The 18128-nt window shown below is 34.2% G+C and overlaps 3 protein-coding genes across 4 annotated transcripts; all 3 read right to left on the bottom strand.

The window, feature by feature from the left end:
* Positions 1-3493: 3493 nt before the first annotated feature.
* LOC130987667 (protein GLUTAMINE DUMPER 5-like) lies at positions 3494-4238 on the bottom strand. The gene has a single exon (XM_057911274.1). It carries the CDS (start codon positions 3984-3986, stop codon positions 3612-3614), a length of 375 nt encoding a protein of 124 aa, XP_057767257.1. The 5' UTR covers positions 3987-4238; the 3' UTR covers positions 3494-3611.
* A 2908-nt stretch (positions 4239-7146) lies between these two features.
* Positions 7147-14049, bottom strand: LOC130987666 (diacylglycerol kinase 4-like). The gene is made up of 12 exons (XM_057911273.1): positions 13445-14049; positions 12058-12180; positions 11787-11924; positions 11623-11708; positions 10664-10751; positions 9455-9530; positions 9290-9372; positions 8642-8712; positions 8264-8341; positions 7989-8076; positions 7675-7791; positions 7147-7542 (listed from the first exon to the last, which is right to left on the bottom strand). The coding sequence occupies exons 1-12, from the start codon at positions 13790-13792 to the stop codon at positions 7384-7386; spliced, it is 1455 nt and encodes a 484-aa protein (XP_057767256.1). The 5' UTR covers positions 13793-14049; the 3' UTR covers positions 7147-7383.
* A 520-nt stretch (positions 14050-14569) lies between these two features.
* Positions 14570-17907, bottom strand: LOC130987665 (uncharacterized). 2 transcript variants are annotated; one of them, XM_057911271.1, is made up of 9 exons: positions 17539-17907; positions 17318-17448; positions 16655-16755; positions 16321-16516; positions 16106-16198; positions 15795-15854; positions 15600-15674; positions 15248-15328; positions 14570-15131 (listed from the first exon to the last, which is right to left on the bottom strand). In XM_057911271.1, the coding sequence occupies exons 1-9, from the start codon at positions 17621-17623 to the stop codon at positions 14793-14795; spliced, it is 1161 nt and encodes a 386-aa protein (XP_057767254.1). In that variant the 5' UTR covers positions 17624-17907; the 3' UTR covers positions 14570-14792. The 2 variants fall into 2 exon arrangements, with proteins under 2 accessions (XP_057767254.1, XP_057767253.1); XM_057911270.1 differs by having other exon boundaries at positions 14570-15140; positions 17539-17736.
* Positions 17908-18128: the final 221 nt, after the last annotated feature.

Below are 18128 nucleotides of genomic sequence, written 5' to 3'. Positions count from 1 at the left end.
TTTTTAACTAGTTGTAGTGTAATGAACTCAATAATAAGACCCTAATAATCCCCACAGTATTGGGACAAATGATTACGTGAGTCATTATGTTAATTAATATAAAAATGTTTCCTAAACCAAACTGCACTCACTTATATTTGCCAGCAGCATTTATTAATTTTAAAAAAGAGACAGGAATGTAGTTCAAGGTGGTCTCAATTATTGGCAATGTTAGTTTGTTGCACTAGAACTAGAAGCATTAATAAAGCATTAATAATTAATGCATGCATACACGTGCCAATTTATTTTTAAATACTCTATTTTAGATAAAACGCATTTATTTATTACTCCCACTCAACTTTTTTTTTTTGACGGAATACAACTGAGGGGAAAACAATAAATGATTTTTTTCATTTTTTTAATATATTTTTTTTGGGTGGATAATATATTATCATGGCTATATCCTTTTTCTCTTATTCTCTTTTTTACTTCAATTCATATTAATATATTATCATGAGCCTATTTTTCTATTTTAGATAACTTAGATAAAAATAATGGTGTGATGATTTTTTTTATCATGTTATCTTCATCTTTTTTCATGATAAATTTGCAAGTAAAGAGAAGACTTAATGAAATCTACTTGTTGAACGTGTAAGATTAATTTCCGAGAATTTAATGAAGATATATATATATGTATATACACCAGTGGAATGGGCTTCTAGTAGAAAGTAAAATGGGTCAAGCCCGAATATATCAATGTTCGAAGCCCGGCCCAAATCTTTGTTTGAACAAATACGGATTGCATGGGCTCGTGGCCCGATACGACTCAGACCAAATTGTTTATAATTAATATGCATAATATATTTGTGCTCGAAAAAAAATATGCATAATATATATATATCCTCATCCAGACGAAATGTCGTTTTAATGACATTGCATTTACTTTATGTCATTATACGCACAAACGTCTCACCTTCATCTTTTGGGGTTTGGTAGACTAGTTTTGATTGATATTCAAATCATCTTCTTACGCTATGAAAGTTGTATATTGTTACATATTATAATTATAAGGGGTTATGGTAAAAAAGTACACAAATTTTGAAAAAAAAAGTTGTAATTTTCACCTGAATTTTCAATTGAGCTAAAATATGGGTGAATTTATATTTTTGTTGCAATTTTCACCCAAGTTTGACTTTAACGAAATTAGATGTTAAATGACAGTCGAAATTAAGTCAAATATATTAATTTTTGCCTTCTTAAACTTCCGGCCTTCTAAATATACTCCACATTACCAGAAGTCAGACCAACATAGTCGAAATTAAGTCAAATATATTAATTTTTGCCTTCTTAAACTTCCGGCCTTCTAAATATACTCCACATTACCAGAAGTCAGACCAACATCAGGTTAACATCCAATTAACAATTAAACTCTAATTTTGTTGAAAGTCAAACTTGGGTGAAAATTGCTATAAAAATATAAATTCATGTATTTTTTAGTTTAATTGAAAGTTCAGGTGAAAATTCATAATCCCTAATTATAAACTAGTTGCTTATTGTTTTTTTTTTTTGATAAATTAATATTATTAAATAAATAAATTTAAAAGTCGCGCCACAGGAAACTCGAACCCAAGAGTTCAAAATCTTACGCCTTAGGCATTAATTTCTTATCGCTTGGTCAACACACGCACACTTACTGTTATATCACTGTATTTGGGTTTTATAACATAATATATACTACTCCATATATTAGATAAAAGTTTAAATTTGAATCACCGTTACATTACTTTTTAAGGTTAAGATATTTTGTTGGGACATAAAGATAGCGTCTAAGAGTGTCTCAAAAAAAAAAAAAAAGGAAAAAGGATTATCTAATTAAAACTTTATGACTCAGCTGGACTTGTTATTTTCATTCCTTTAGAGCAACAATAATAGCAACTTTCACTTTGATTTTATCAGGTATGAATTATTGGGGGAATATTTGTCCAATAACTATACACACCCATATATATTATATACAAGAATATTTATATATATAAATATATACACATAATTTAGAGGTAATGGATGCTGATGTTTGTAACATTTTAATCATGGCGCTTTGACGACGCGAATGAGATCCTACTTCCCACAATTTGATGAGTATCGTGTTTCCCTTCTAATTTGTTATAAGTAATTTTTAATTTTAATTTATTATATTTTAATATAATTTTAAAATGATTAACAAGAATTCGCTCATCCAATATTATTCTCGTTGATGACAATGTGCAGATTTCCTATAAGAAAAAGTTATGATATCTCTTTCTTTCTTCGGATTTGAATTTGACAATATCAATATCCATTATATTCTGCTTGATGACAATGTTCAAATCATACTACTCACTTTGTTTCCAGCTGATTTGACTTATTTTCTTTTAACACGATTATTTGAGTAGTATTTAATCTTCTTTTAATTATTGACCACGACAATATTATACCTCAATAAAGCTAGGATTTAATCACTTGAACTCGTTTAAAATGTATATACGAGTGATTATACGACATCATATAGAAGAAAGATGAAGAAGATACTTCCTTCGTCTCATAAGAGTGTGCACTATTTTTTATTTTGAGACGTCTCATAAAAGTGCAATTTCCTTTTTTCAACTCTTTCTTTCACTAATAAAAGAGGGTCTCTTCTTCTACTAACAACACACCCATCTAATATTTATTAAAATCCGTGTCACTAATAATTGTTTAATAGAATAATTAAATTTGCAATTCGTTGTTAAATCAAATTTCAAATTCTAAATTAAGGGGATATACATAACTTCTACATGTGGCATAACTATATAATTTATTGAACTTGTGATGCTTTTGAGATTTGATTGGGATATATATACCTCTAAAAGATATTGAATATTCCTCAGCCGTGCTTTGAATCGTAAAGGCTTTAAAGGGGAAATCAAGACAAATATTCAATATTCGTTTCGAAAGTCACTTTTTTAAGGAAAATCTATAATAATTAATATTATTTAGATTACTTATATCATATCCAATAATCTACACATGCACGATCTAAGCTAAAACTAAACACCAAATAATATGAAATATCATTTTCCCAATTCACCCAAAAACCGAATTGCCAACTCGAACCTATGCATTAACCTGTCATGAATATATATAAGATCTTTTTATTTGGTCACATTTTTGTGTTTTACTATACTCAATAATACGGGGCGTGTTTGGTATCTATGCTTAAAAATGTTGTGATTAATAAAATCAAGAAGATATATTACTTATCAAGGTGGAATAATAGAATAACGGATCGTCTTGTTAAAAAAGATGGGCTATCTAACACCCATATAAGCCAAGTTTATATAATAATTTCGGCTTATATAGTGTACCAGACACCCCTAAACATATTTAATATCATCATTATATTTGATGACATCTTAAATAGTCAAATAAATATTAATGAAGTATAACATAAATAGTTTGTAAAAGAAAAACCATTTGTGGCAACCTTGTAAATACATTTTTCGAAATAATTAACTGTTGTTTATGATGCTGAATAATGTACATTAATTTTTTAATCCATTTTTTTTAAATAAAAAAGAGAGAGAAAGAGTTGGAAAAAAAAAAAAAAACAAATGTCACTGAAACTGATGTAGCTGAGATTGATGAGGCTGAATGTTTTTTTCTAATGCCAGAGAAGTTTGACTAGTTCCACACCGGAAACTGCCAAAAGGCGAGGTGGGAGTTGCCAAGAAAGTTGGCTTCTCCTGCCCCGCCATGATCACCAGATACCTCTCTACAAACACCGGCGGCGCCGCCTTTGCGCCGCCGTGTGCTTCGACGTCCCTTCTTTGGCGGCTGATCCCGTGGAATTTCCAGTAGGAGCAGCCCAATATAAGGAGAGCAAAAGCTATGAGGCCCAGCATGGCTGCCAGCCCGCAGAATAGGTACGGCACCGGCGACTGCCATGAAGATGGCGACGGTGGCGCCGCCGGTTCCGCCGCCGAGGCCATTTCCTTTTTCTAGTTTGTATGTGTATGGAGATTTGAGCGATGACACGGCTCCGTTATGATATGAGTCTTGTGTGAAGGAGTTGGAAAGAGAAGAAGTGATCCGCCGCCGCTGCCGCCAGTGGTGGTGGTGGTGGTGGAGTGGTGAACTACGTGAGCTTGGAGTGAGCATTTATATAAGGTGAAAAAGAGAAAGGAATGGTGGATCATGCTATTTTCCTTTTTTTTTTATCCCCCTTAAATATTGGTTTTATGTTTTAAAATCTTATGTAATTAAAGTTATTTCATCCTTCTCATTTGAACCTTTGCCTATATATATATATAGGGTTATGTTCTAGTGAGATTGATATTTTTTGTAAGATATGAGACTAATGACTAAGTCAGTATATAATAATAAATAATGCATTATATATTGTTGAATAACAATATTTGCATGCGGCGGTCGCACTCCAGTGCGACGGGTCCGCCCCGACCCGACCCGTGCCCAAACCCGAAATCCTGAATTCTAAATTATTACATTTGTTTATAATAATTATTACTTTTAATAAGCATGAAATATACATTTGTTCGCACAAATGTATACTTATATAAATATAGGTATGTACCTTCATTTAATATAAAGTACTATATTTTCTAAACCCTAAATTCCATAAACTAAACCCTAAACCCTGTAAACTAAACCCTGAGCCTGAACACTAAACCCTAATAGGAGTATTTACTTTTAATAAGCATAAGATATACATTTGGTCGCAAAAATGTATAGTTATATTAATATAAATATTTATCTTCATTCAATATAAAACATTATACATATCAATAATTACTTTTTCGTACGATAATAATTATTTGATCAAATAATAATGTAATTATTTATGCTTATTAAAAATAATCATTGTTATAATAAAAAGTAATATTTGATATGGAGAAATGTAATGTTTCAAAATTATTATATTAATTGTAATTATTGTTGTAATAAAAATTATTTATTATTATAATAAAAAGTTATTATTATTATTATAAAGAAAGATAATATTTTTAAAATATTACAATTTTCACAATATTGAAGTTAATTACTTATATTAACATAAATATACATTTATATGAACAAATGTATATATTGTGTTTATTAAAAGTAACAATTATTATAAGCAAATGTAATAATTAGGAGCATGGGTCAAATCCACGCGGGTCAGGGTTCCGGGTCAGGAGGGCGGGTTTGGATCCGGGTCGACCCGTTGCACGCCTGTGCGACGGTCGCACCCAATAATCTGCGTAAAAATAATTAGTAAAATTTTCGCTCCCTCCAGAATTCGAACTCAGATAAAAATTTATGTCCTCCAGATAAATATCAGTCATATGATACATTAAATCAACGCCTACAAATTAATCTAAGATTTCACCATATATATATATATATATACACACATATATAATGGGGTTAAAATAAATTTTGTTTATTTTGATCCTGAGAACGTAAGAACTAGAACATATAATATTATCATAGATGAATTACTTTATATGTTACATACATCTATTTTGTGCAAATACTTTATACATTTTATGCAAAGGTTCTCATATTCGTACTTACGATAAGAAGGTTTTTATTTAAATTTTCAGACTATATAGTTAGCTCTATATTATGACACCGATACATCGGATTTATAAATATCTATTGCAATATTTATGATAATAAAGAATTTATGAAACGACAAATTTCAAAAGCACGTTAATTTTGGAATAAAGTTGTCACAATTTCTTCTATGCACGTAAACTATGTTTGGTTTTCCCTAGTTATTATTGATTGGTTACAACAAATAACAAACATGAGAGAAAACTTTAGTTGTCCTCTCAACTTAACACGTAAGGTTTTTGGTTTGGATAATTATGTATGATTAATAATATAATTTAACTAAATTAAATATTTGGTTCACTTAGATAAATTAACTTGCTCCATAGTAATCTGAGTGATTATTTATCACTTTAAAATTAATTGAATTATTTAATCAGACCTGTAATCCTATCAATTTTATCTATCTCATCCACTAAATTAAATACACCGGATGTATTTGTGTCTTTTGTCCTTTTTTCTTTCGAATGAGGTCTTTTTTTATATATAGAGGGAAATACGCAGCTGCTGTTAATATACACATTTTTTAATACATTTTTTAGAAACTTCAAACATCATTTGGTTTAAGAAATCGTCATCTTTTCGTTATACTATAGATATTTGTTTGTTTAAATTTACACGTCTATTTGGAACTTTACAAAATACAGTTTGGGTTTCTATGTTCTTTTAAGAGGTATTTCATTTTAGTAAAACACGGCAGTATGAATTAAAGAAGCCTAGAAAGGAAAATTCAAAACAATAAATAACATCAAGGCATATTATTACGAGTTAAGGATGGAGGCATGCACAGTTCAATTTTTTCTGAAAAGAAGATCAAAACAAGTCGTAATTACATAATGATATAATATAGAGCTAGGTGGTCTTGGGTACAACCGAGTGTACTGTACAATCGGATTGACCCGCACCCAGATTTTGATTCATATCCTGATCCAAACCCGCATTTTTGACCTAAATCGTGTAAATGACATTATTCGGTTATACAAATGACACTGCCTATAATTGACATTATTTTGTTATATAAATGACACTGCGTATAATTGACACTATTCAGAAATATAAATGACACTATAAAATTATAAACGACACTATAATATTTTAAATGACACTAAAAGATTGAAAATGACATCATAACATTTTAAAATGTTACAGTGTCATTTATATAACCAAATACTGTCGAATAGTGTCATTTACATGATTTTGGTCAGAGTGCAGTTTAGATCAGGATACAGGTCAAGGTTTGAGTGCGGGTCAACCCGATTGTACGGTACACCCGATTGTACCCAAGTTTTTGTATATACTAGTATGGAATGTATTATATGATGCGGGACCTCTTTCAAGAACTCATTTGATAAGATAGAGAAGTAGCAAACATACACGATTCATCACACCACAAAAAGGCATTTTGTATGTTTCTGTCTTGGCCTCATCTTCCCTTACCTTATTCCATTTCCTATCTTTATCTTCACTAATTTTTTTATTTTTTTAATATTTAAAGAAAATAAGATAGAATATTGGCATGAGAGAGAGAGATGTATATGCACAGAAAACCAACTCTTTGTTTCATTAAATCATGATTCCACTTGGCTGGAGAGAATACATTTGGACATGAAATGGAAATCTTGAAAAAGCCAGTTCTAAACACCTTCCCTCCAAACAATGGATTAGATACAACGTTAAAAGAGGGAAGGATCTGTACAACAATGAATTCATCGATGCCTCTCAGCATTTGCTGCATCGAAACCCCCCAGCAAAACGAGCAAGACTTAGTCGAAGCTAGTCTCCCTTGACCATAAGAGATTGATATTGTACGCGTTTAATTTCCACAAACGTCGAGTAATCCTTGTTCATGGGTTGCTTCCATGGCTCTCCATCCATCTGCATGTATGCCTCCGTCCATTCTCCACCTCTAAGCTCGAATCGAATAGCTGAGGCCTGACTCATATGATACACAGAGTTACTACCCAGTAAAAGATGATGATCTCTTCATATATTCTTGCTATGTGCAGAGAATGAAAAAACTATTATTCTAGCTATGCAATAATTTGAATGTAGTTGCTGTGCTACCTGTGTTATGTGCTTTGCAGAAATCAATTCTACCATAACCATTGAAGCATGCCATCCTTGTTTGAAACCGAAAACTTCTAGTAGCCCATCATCGGCACTGGCCTCAACAAATCCTCTCTGTACAATATTAGTCAAGAGAAGCGTTAATTTGTGATGAATCATCTCAGATGCAATCAACTTGATTGAGTCTCTAATTTTGAAGTGTTTCGCTAGTAGAGACAAATAGGTCGAAATTCAAACAGAAATACGTAAAGACTGCTTGCTTCAAGGATAAAAATAGTAAACCAAGTTATGACATGAGAAGTAATCCATACCTTCTCTAGATAGTCTGGCTTCAGATTGCCCCATGGATTTCTACCACTCCCGTAGCTAGGAAGATTTAGAGCGACAATAGACCTCACACTGAAATCCATGAAAATCACGTAAATGAAAATGAAAGATGTTAAGAGCAGTCGCTGAAAATAAATCTGCCTCTAAAGCCTTTAGTTGTGATCCAGGAAGCATTCAGACCATGATTGTTCAACTACTTTAGTGGTGACTGACGAGAAGAAATTACGATTTTATGAATATTCCAGCAAATAAACTGAACCTTGACGGGACATGGACTTGCTCCCAGTCGGAAGAATTGACCTTCTTAGCATATATCCTCAAGATGTTCTTCAAACTCCTGCAAATTAAGATTCATATCCAGTCCTTTTTAGCCGATGCATAATATGATTTGTAAGAACTATGTAGTCTTTATTGATTTGGTTCATTTTAATAACTCCAACAATGAGAATATGTAACAGAATCATTATAGTACAAAAGCATATCCAAATAATTGGCACTCAGCCGTGAAAGAAACTTCAAGATTACATAATGTCAAGCCAATTAATGATAGTATAGAAAAATTTACATCTTATAATGCTACATAATAGGTATGTTATAAAGTAGTAGTGGAGTATTATTTTTTTAACAAAATTCTAACCTTAAACCAGGATCGCTGCTGCATGGTGTGAAGAACCATCCTTGCTTGCAACTGTAACCAGAGTATATTAACTGCAGCGGACAACACAATATAGAGCCATGAACATAACTTCAGAAAATGTCGACAACTTTAAGCAGAAACTGGATTCAAGAGATGTGATGTTCACAAATATGTGTTCAGCAAAACATAGTAATATGAAATTCTACTAGGGATGGCAATGAGGCTGTTAGCATTACTCAAGAAATATAAACTTAAGAAAATGTTTAATACAGCAGGTCCAAGTAGGTGTGGTTTGATACAGAATATATGGCCTTGAAAATTATATGGGGCTGGCTGTATCTGAAGAACCCTCAACTGTTCTGTCATTATAATTATACTGTACAGAATCCTATTTTAGCTTAAAAGATCATTTTAGGTTCTTCGCATGGCATCAAAATGTAATCTTCCTAATTGCTAAAATTTAGGACGCCAAAATTACACGAAGACATAAACTTTTAATGAGGGTCAACAGAAGAATGCCTCCTCCTGTCACAAGAATTCAGTTAAATCCGAGCCCAAAATGTTTGAAAGCATTTTTGTTAAACCTATAACTAATGCTAAGCATAAGTCTGTAAAAACGATATTTTACATGGGAAACACGTGTTGCACCTTGTTTGAGATAGGACCTTGAGCGAGGTATGGTCTCTCGTTGCGTAAATGGTGGAAACCATAAGCGACCTGGGCATCCATTCCTACATCAAGATAACATAACAACACTTTACAAGTGAACGGCATGAACTTAGCCCAAGAGAGAAACTAAATACAAATGCAGACCTATACTGAAATAATTATAGAAGACTCCTTGATAGCAGTTAACCTGCTCCGGCAACTCTCCTTCAACTTCCAGTTCCTGCACTATGATTAAGTAAACAAATAAGGAAAAGGAACTATATTTGATTTAGAAATAAGACATGCGATTTGTAAGGTTCTTAACAATGGTTAGTATATTAAAGCAATATGCCTGGAGGCCGATTCAGTGGTATTTAAGAAAAAGAAGAGTCAATAACATATAACCCAGAATACTAATCAAAATTTTCAGAAAGTAAAGTCTGACCAACTTGAGCAATGCAATGCTTGAATGAGCACATTTGAATACCAGACCAACATTACAAGTGTGAAATATATATATATATATATATATATATAATACGTAACCCAAGATTTAAATATATTATATTTGCATGGAATGATAGACTAATATTTTTTTTATTAAAACTTATTATATTTGAATACCAGACCAACATCACAATTTTTTTTTAATATACATTTAGCAAGCATTCAGTAGGATATTCATTTTTCCTTCCAATTAGATATTGCAAACTTGCTTTCAGTACAAGAAAGAAAAATATCACTGTGATCTAATCAATAATCCAACGAAACAAATTCAAAACTAAGAAAAAGAACTTTACTCAAAAGAGTGTCCATGGACAATCCATTATTTTTTATGGAATTTGGGAAATATGTAAAATACCAAGTAGAATAAAGCTATGGAGATACATAAAAAAGAGGGAACGATCAATAATCATTAAGAAAATTAAACCATGAGGCAATAGTTTCATAGATAGAGAAGCAGAACATTTGGTCGCATCAACAACTTTACTCGAAGAGTGTCTGTGGAGAACGCAGACTTTGTGTAATGGCAGCATTCACAGCTAGTAAGTGTAAGCTTTATGGTGAGAACTTCTAACTAACAGAGTGTCTTTGTCCTAACAGGTTCATGTCAAGTTCTTGGTAAAATTTAGGATGAAAACTTATAAACTCGCAATAAAGGTGATACTGAGAAATATATAAGCTCTTTTCAGGAATAATTTTTTGATATTTTATAAGATTGTTGTTGATGTTGCTCTACATTGTGCAAAGGGGTGAACAATAAACTAAAATAATGAAAATCAAAAGAAAATCTGTGAAACAACAACTGACATAAAGTTTACTGGCTAGAAAGCAAACTCAGTTCAAAATGAAAAACCAACTTCAACAACAAACCTCATCAAGTGGAGTTTCTTCTGTTGGCTTGAGAGAGTAAGGTATTTCCAACTCTTCTCCAGCTGGTTTAGATATCAAAATATGCCAACTACACATAAAGGGTTGATATATTAAGGGCCAAGGCAATGTCGCTAAAACAAAACAAAAGAAGCAGAATAAGATGACTAACTAGACAAGACAGCCCACTTAAAATAAATGTTATATATATGCATAAAAACACTCTTAATCATGAAAAAAGAAACAACCAATCTCTAAAACATGATGCACACACACACACACACACACATATATATATAAATTCAGGTTGTATAAATCAAAGCTTACATCAAAAGAAATACAAATCAACAACTTCAAATATACTAAAAAAATTCAGAAAACAAGATAATAAGTACTTGGAATTGGAAAATAGAAGGATATTTCTATAAATTCAGTGCATGAAAGAAATCTCTGCCAGTCCACTGTGACGTCTCACTGTTTTAGTTTCTACATCCCAACAAGGTGGATCATGCAATTTTAATTGCGGCCTTAAAGTTCTACCATAATTTGAACTACAATCCTTAATTTTACCTTGCAATTATATTGAGATAAAAAAATTATATTTCGAGCAGGCTAATGCCACTGAAGGCGCAATGCATTTATCGTCTGCTACAACCCCCAACCCCGATGAAATCACTGGTTCGCTTTCATAGTTGCATAATAAGCTACCAAGTCATGCCCAAAGTCATTACTAGGATTTCTCCAATCCCGCCCTTTCAATGGGATATGAATCAAGCAAAATAGCTCAAATGATTGGAGTTATCAAGGGACTTGGGATATCGTAAAGTTCTAATCCATCTTAGTAAACAAGGGATTACCATATATACTATTTATATTATCTAGGCTAATCCTCAAAAGTAAACTCCCCTAAGAGTATCATCATGATATGAAAGATATTCAAGGTTGCCAGCTAAAGAACTCACCTATCAAGACGAGCAATGGGACCATGGGTAATCTTGTCAAGAGTTCTTTTAACGGCTGCTTTCCAATTAAAAGGAAATGAGCCACCCTGAAAAGAAGATATAGGAGATAAACTCAGAGCACTTTAGATAGAAGGAGTGCCAAGTTGATGCAGATGAAAGATTACCCAACCGAAACTCCTTGACAAGTCATTTCCAGTGCCGAGTGGAATAATTCCAGTTGGTGGAAGTGGCAATCTGAGTTGACTGTTAAGTTCTCCGATGCAGCCAAGGACCCAGCCAACAGTTCCATCACCTCCTGCTACCTATCAAAAACCATATTCAGTAAGGTCCTCGGTGTAAATTCAGTATAAGCACAACAATCAAATTTTCTATTCTGAGGTTATCAGGAATATAATAATCTAGAGATTAAAAGAAAATACAGCATAGGAAATATACCACGAGTCTGAGGTTATCACGGATGTGTTTTGCACAGTGGTCACCGAGTGCAGAAAACTTTTCCAAGCAAGACAATCCATACTGAACAAATTCATGAGGCTTCACAGATGAAAGATCAAAAACCTGAGCGATTGACAAGAAAAAGAGAAACATTACACCTCCAGTTTTCATTATAATTGACTTGAATCATGATATAAAAACATACCTACATATTAGACAAATAAAATATTTTAACTCGTCTATCTACAGGATATTAGTCAAAAGTCATACTATCTGATTTCTTCAAATCTAAGTTCTATGACCTGCACTCCAGCTCCAGCATATCACATAGCTGTTCTTTCTTTATGCTTACTCTTAACCTTTATTCCAAAGAAAAACCCTATAAAGTTGCACATACCTAGTTTTAACATTTGATTGCTTCAACTATGGCTTGAGAAGTGTCATCAAAGGAACATTGCTAAGATGGGCAACATCAAACGGAGATAACCAAATTTACAATGAAATACACATACAATGAGCATTAAGAAAGGCCAAGGTGTATTACAGTCATATGCTACAAATACATTCATCAGTCTTTTACAATGTTGCAACATCAAATCTACTGTTTTCGTATAAAGCACAAATGAGTATATCCAATGCTACTCTCAAGCAAAATTCTTACAGTATCAGATATGCAAAAGGTAAAAGTTTGCCCCATAATATGGAAACTGAAATATACTTGTATAGTTAGTTCCAATATTACTCAAGACAGAAACACTGATTCTGCTTATGTTTCTCCACTCACTGTAGCTCACAATCTAAAATTTTGAACTTCAAATTACTGATGAGATTTAAGGTTTTTTTACAGCTACCCACCCCCACCCCCCGGCAGTGAAGAAAGAAGTTCACAATCAAGCAGAACAAAGTATCAATATCACGTATAAACGGAAATACATCATCACATTTCTGCAACATATCCTCAACATGAATAATAAATCCATCACCCCCATAATAAAGATAAGTAGAAGAAAGCAGAAAACTTTAGCCCCATCACAAATTTGAAATTCAGAAGATAAAACAAAATACTAATACCTAAATCGGCAAGTCTCTCCTAGATAAGATAATACACGTGGTGAACTATCTATCAGTTTTATATTTGCATATACATAATACATAACTTTGCTTGGTCATGAGCATTTAGCCATTTACATAGTAGCTGTGGGTGTAAGAAACGTACAAGCACAATAACATCTTAAATAAACACAACCACAAATAAAATCTCATAATGTCCAGAATCTCACATTCAAATAAGAAACGCACAAACACAGTTAATGCGCATTAATGCAAATAGTTTTGTCCACTTAAAAGTAGAAAGAAAAAAAATGCCTAAATGCCACGTCAGGGCTACCTGTTCATCGCTCATGAGATCCTGAAGTCGGGCCTTGAGCTCGGGCCCGTGGCGGCCCCCGCTCTTGGGGTTGATGAACACAACCAGCGGGCACTCGGGCGGCTCGGCGGCTTCGGCGTCCTTCGCCTTAGCCGACTCGTACAGCTGGAGCACGACGGCGGCCTCGGCGTCCTTGGCTCGGATCGCCTCCATCACGGCCACCCTCACGTACTCCGGCATCGTAATCTTCCGCTTCAGCTCCTCCCTAGGGATTCGAACGCCGGAAATCGTGCAGCCGCGTATCGATTCGATCATGGACGGCGACCGGGCCGGCGCGGAGCTCCGGCTCGGCGTTCCTGGAGCCTCCATCCGCGAAATGTCGTTCGTCAGTGCGGGACTGAATTTCCGGCAGCGGCGGCGGCGGCGACGGCGACCGGCGATTGAGCAAACGGCGTCGCTTTCGTTGGCGTTGTTTGGGGGTTATGAGATTGGGTTTGGGAATTGGGTAAACTGTTTAACGGCCACAAAAAGGACTACAAACATAAACCCATTTTCTCTCTCATGTTTTCACGAAATTTTAAATAGTAATATTTTATCTTCGATCAAACTGTAGTATTTTAACACTAATTGCACGTTATTATTCCAGATGTGTAAAGCAATTTATAGAATATAATTGATATAAAATAAAATAATAGGAAAAAAAAGATTCCAAGAGTAAAATAATAGGAAAAAAAAGATTCCAAGAGTGAAAAATGAGTATGATTTGCTGTAGTTGTATCTGGCAAAGTTTTGTTTATTTGTGGAAAGTGTAGATATGTTGTATGAATATCTGCTTTACATTACAAGGAAAGAATTTTGGGAATTTTATTTTCCCGCTTATTTATCCAATCATCCAATACTTTTAGTTTTAATTACTAGTTTTTTTCTATTTCACATCATAAAATTTTCCCCAACTAGCTATATTTTTTAGGTAAATATCATAGTATTAAACTTCAAAAATCAAACTATATTCACTTTTTCAAAATTATCCCGAACTGTATTTTTTAACATATCAAATTATTAAGTTTGTATCGAAAATATTATACGTCCATTTTTCAGTTCTCTACAAAAAAAAAGGATAACAATTTTGATAAAATACCAAATGGGTCACAAAAAACAATTTTTGATAAAATACCAAAAATAAATCATGCATGTTTAGTAATATTTCTGAGCTCCCATTTTTTGATAACTCATTTTTTGATAAAAAAAAGCATTAATATATAAAGAATCATTATTCATGACACTAGAACAAAAATAACTATGACTCCATCTCATTACAACAACAACAAAATTATGTTCCTAACTGCTATATTTGTCTAAGTGAAAATAGCTAGAATTCTGCAACAGCGCTTGCACTTGGCAAGCGAGATGGAAAGGTAACCTTCTCGACGACCACGTTAGCATCGGAATCGATTGCGTATGAAACGTCGAGGCCCTCCAATATAAGGTGATAAACCGCATTGCTCGAATTTTGCTCACCTCCACTCTCACAAGCTTCCTCGTCTTGCCAACTCTCACCACCGATGGTATCTTCAGCATCATCGTCACCTCTTCCGCCCTTTGTCTTAACCGGATGGCTTCGTTGGGACACTGATCTTATGTCCCACGAGAGCACCTGCCTTATCAACGACTGGAATTCGTCTGGAGAAGAATATAGCGACTTCTTTTCCTGCAAAATCTTGAAAAGATTAGCCATATTTCCACCAGCTGCCAAGACTTAGTTTCCTGATTTATTTCACATATTCAGCAATAAAGTTTCCAGTCAATTTAATTTTCAGGTCTTACCACCAGTAACCAACAATCTGCAAGACTAGATGAAAAGCCTTTGGAGAAGTTTACAGAAGCTATTGCTAGCACATTGTCCACCTGTGCACATCATGATTCTCGTTAAACTCGGATCAAAGAATTGCAGCGCTAATAAGTGGAAGACTAACATATCTGTACATGAAGCTGAGGAGTTCTTTCTTATCTTGAAAATAAATTCTCAAAGTAACATTATCAGTGAAGGTCATCTTGACTCTTGAACAAACATACACTTTTACGATCAAACATAAGAACATACTCATAATGATAATTCAAGAGATATAGAGTGTCCGCTTCTCACAAGTGACAAGACAAGAGTAATGAAAGAGATTACCTTCACCCAGTCAGGAACTATTGCTCCATGAATACTGTCACAGTATGGCAAATAAGGTTTGATGTCCAGGACAGGCTGCAAGAGTCAATATATTACTAGGTTGTTTCGATGTGCAGAGTAATGTACAAACTTCTTTGGTGAGGCAAATCCCAAACAAGAAACGAAAAAATATGAATGGTCTAATGGATTACTCACGGTACCATCAACCAGATCCACTCCAGAGAGTAACACCGTGTGCTGATGTACGGCCTCAAGCTAGAAACCAAAAACGTGAAAATGTGTGAGTTCTAAGTCTAGTAAGGTGGGAAAGGATACTCATGTTTATCGTGTCTCAGAGTCAAGTTTTCTAAAATCCAAGGCAATAGAGCTTTTTCCAACAAAAGACATGTTCCCAAACACAAGATATTGCCAATATCAACATAGCTCACAACCTATAAATAAGCTGTCATTGCCTTAGAAAATCATTATGAAAGATGTGGTTTTGCCTTTGAGCAAATCAACAATACCTTTGCCACAGTTAATCCAATCGGGCATGGGCGATGAGGAGAACGCGTAGCAAAGACTCCAATTCTTTCACCTTTCAGCCTAGGCACTCTTACCTATATTCATGGATTCAACTTTCAGAAGTCGCTTATTAATGTCTAAGAAGCTTAAAAAACAAAGACCAAAAGATAACAAACCTTTGTAAGAAGCTTAAAAACAAAAACTAAAGATAACAAACCTTTGCTTTAAATTTTGACTGAGATGGATGCTTCCATAGCTTTTCAATATCTGTATTTAGATGAAACACGTAGATAATCCAGCAGTGAGAATACCCTTCAAGGCCTTCGAGAGATGCTTGAGGAACCCGAGCAGGATCAAACATCAAGGAAGCTTTTGCTAGAGGTACAAGCAAAGGCTGTCTTGGAGTTCCATTCCTGCACAAATTCCAATATACACATCTTTAAATATGTACATGAATCACATCATATTGTTGGTGACATAGTTAACAGGGGGAGACGTTAGATCTTTTATACCCGAGAAAAAGTGCTACTCCTACTGATTTACCAGATTACCGTGTAGAGAAACACGAGCGGACTACTCCAATAGGTGCCATGGGATATGAAGTAGATTCAACCTTGTCATAACTGGACTTGCTCAATGCCTCCCTCAAAGCCTACAGAAGCTAAAATTCGTTAAAAATCAGCAGATAGCGCCACAAGAAATTCAGGAATATCTCACAGTTCAGCTCACGAAGCAACATAGTTATGCATAGTTTACAGCATTAAGCAGCACATATTTCATATTGAAACATTTTCATAGATAATTACATGCATGTTTCGGTGGATCCAACATTCTAAGCATGCATATTGCTATCTAGAGCTCCTGCAATTCACCTAGTAATTAATGGAGATTTCAGCAACACTAGATGCAATATGCAGCAACACTAGATGCAATATGCTAGTAAACTTTATCGAGCCTAGTGATCTACTATTCTGCCGTTAATAGTTCACAAAATCTTACCCTAATGTCAGTCTCAACTACAGAAGTGATTTATAAGTAATTGAGCAGCTTAGCTAGAGTTCGATAAAGCTAAGTTCAATCAACTTCGAGTTCGATAAAGATCTGTAAACTGCACAATACAAAGTAAGAGAAACAGCCAATCAACAGTTGCTAGGGAAATCCAGCCATAATTTCTCATTTCAAAACTCAATCAATAGAGGGGAGAGAGACCGAACCTTCTGAGCCCTAGTGCGGCCTCGTCTTTCAGCTGCGCACTTGTCCAGAGCGCACTTTAAGGAGGCTTCAAGCTCATGGATTTTCTCGTCGTTTGGACAATCCGGCTTCGATTTCTTCCTCCATAAATAAACTGCACCGCTCAAAAATATCAACACACAGACAGTTGTTCGTGAAATGTACACAGGAATTCAGATTTCACAATGCGAGTGATAGGGCTCACGGGAGATGGCGGTGGAAGCAGACAGAGTAGCCAATGCGAAAGTGATTGAGAGCGCGAGCCATTGCGATTTCACGCCGCCGCCCATCGATGATCGGCAACACTACTTTGCTCGAGTTCGCAACCAACTCCTGCGCCTCCTTCGTCTTCTCCTTTTCCTTTTTTCCTCTTTCTCTTTTCTAAATTAAGCTTGTTTACTTAATTTAGAAATCAATGATTAGTTTTAAATTTTTAATAAATAAATATAGTAAGGTTATCTCTTAGTCAATCGCTTTTTTTTTTTCTTCTTTTTTCCTGATATCAACATTATATATTTATACAATAAATTCATAACAATTACTAATAAATATTAAAAATATAAAATTATGTTCCTAAAAGCTTAATTTGTAAAAAGAAGTAACCAATATAATTAAATTCCAATAATTTGTTCACCCTAATGCAGATTATTTTGGGCCCATATTTAATACGGGCCGCACAGGCCCAATCTCTTTAGTTTGGGCCGCAAATTACAGTAATATGCGTTAAGGGTCCAACTCATATTTAGTTAGACAATTTCCCAATTTAAATGGGTTCCTTCCTTCTAAATCACACGA

This window comes from Salvia miltiorrhiza, chromosome 6 (assembly GCF_028751815.1).
Source record: "Salvia miltiorrhiza cultivar Shanhuang (shh) chromosome 6, IMPLAD_Smil_shh, whole genome shotgun sequence".
Lineage (NCBI taxonomy): Eukaryota > Viridiplantae > Streptophyta > Magnoliopsida > Lamiales > Lamiaceae > Salvia > Salvia miltiorrhiza.
Note: the sequence above shows the minus strand (reverse complement) of the source record. Positions and strands in the feature narration are given on the sequence as shown.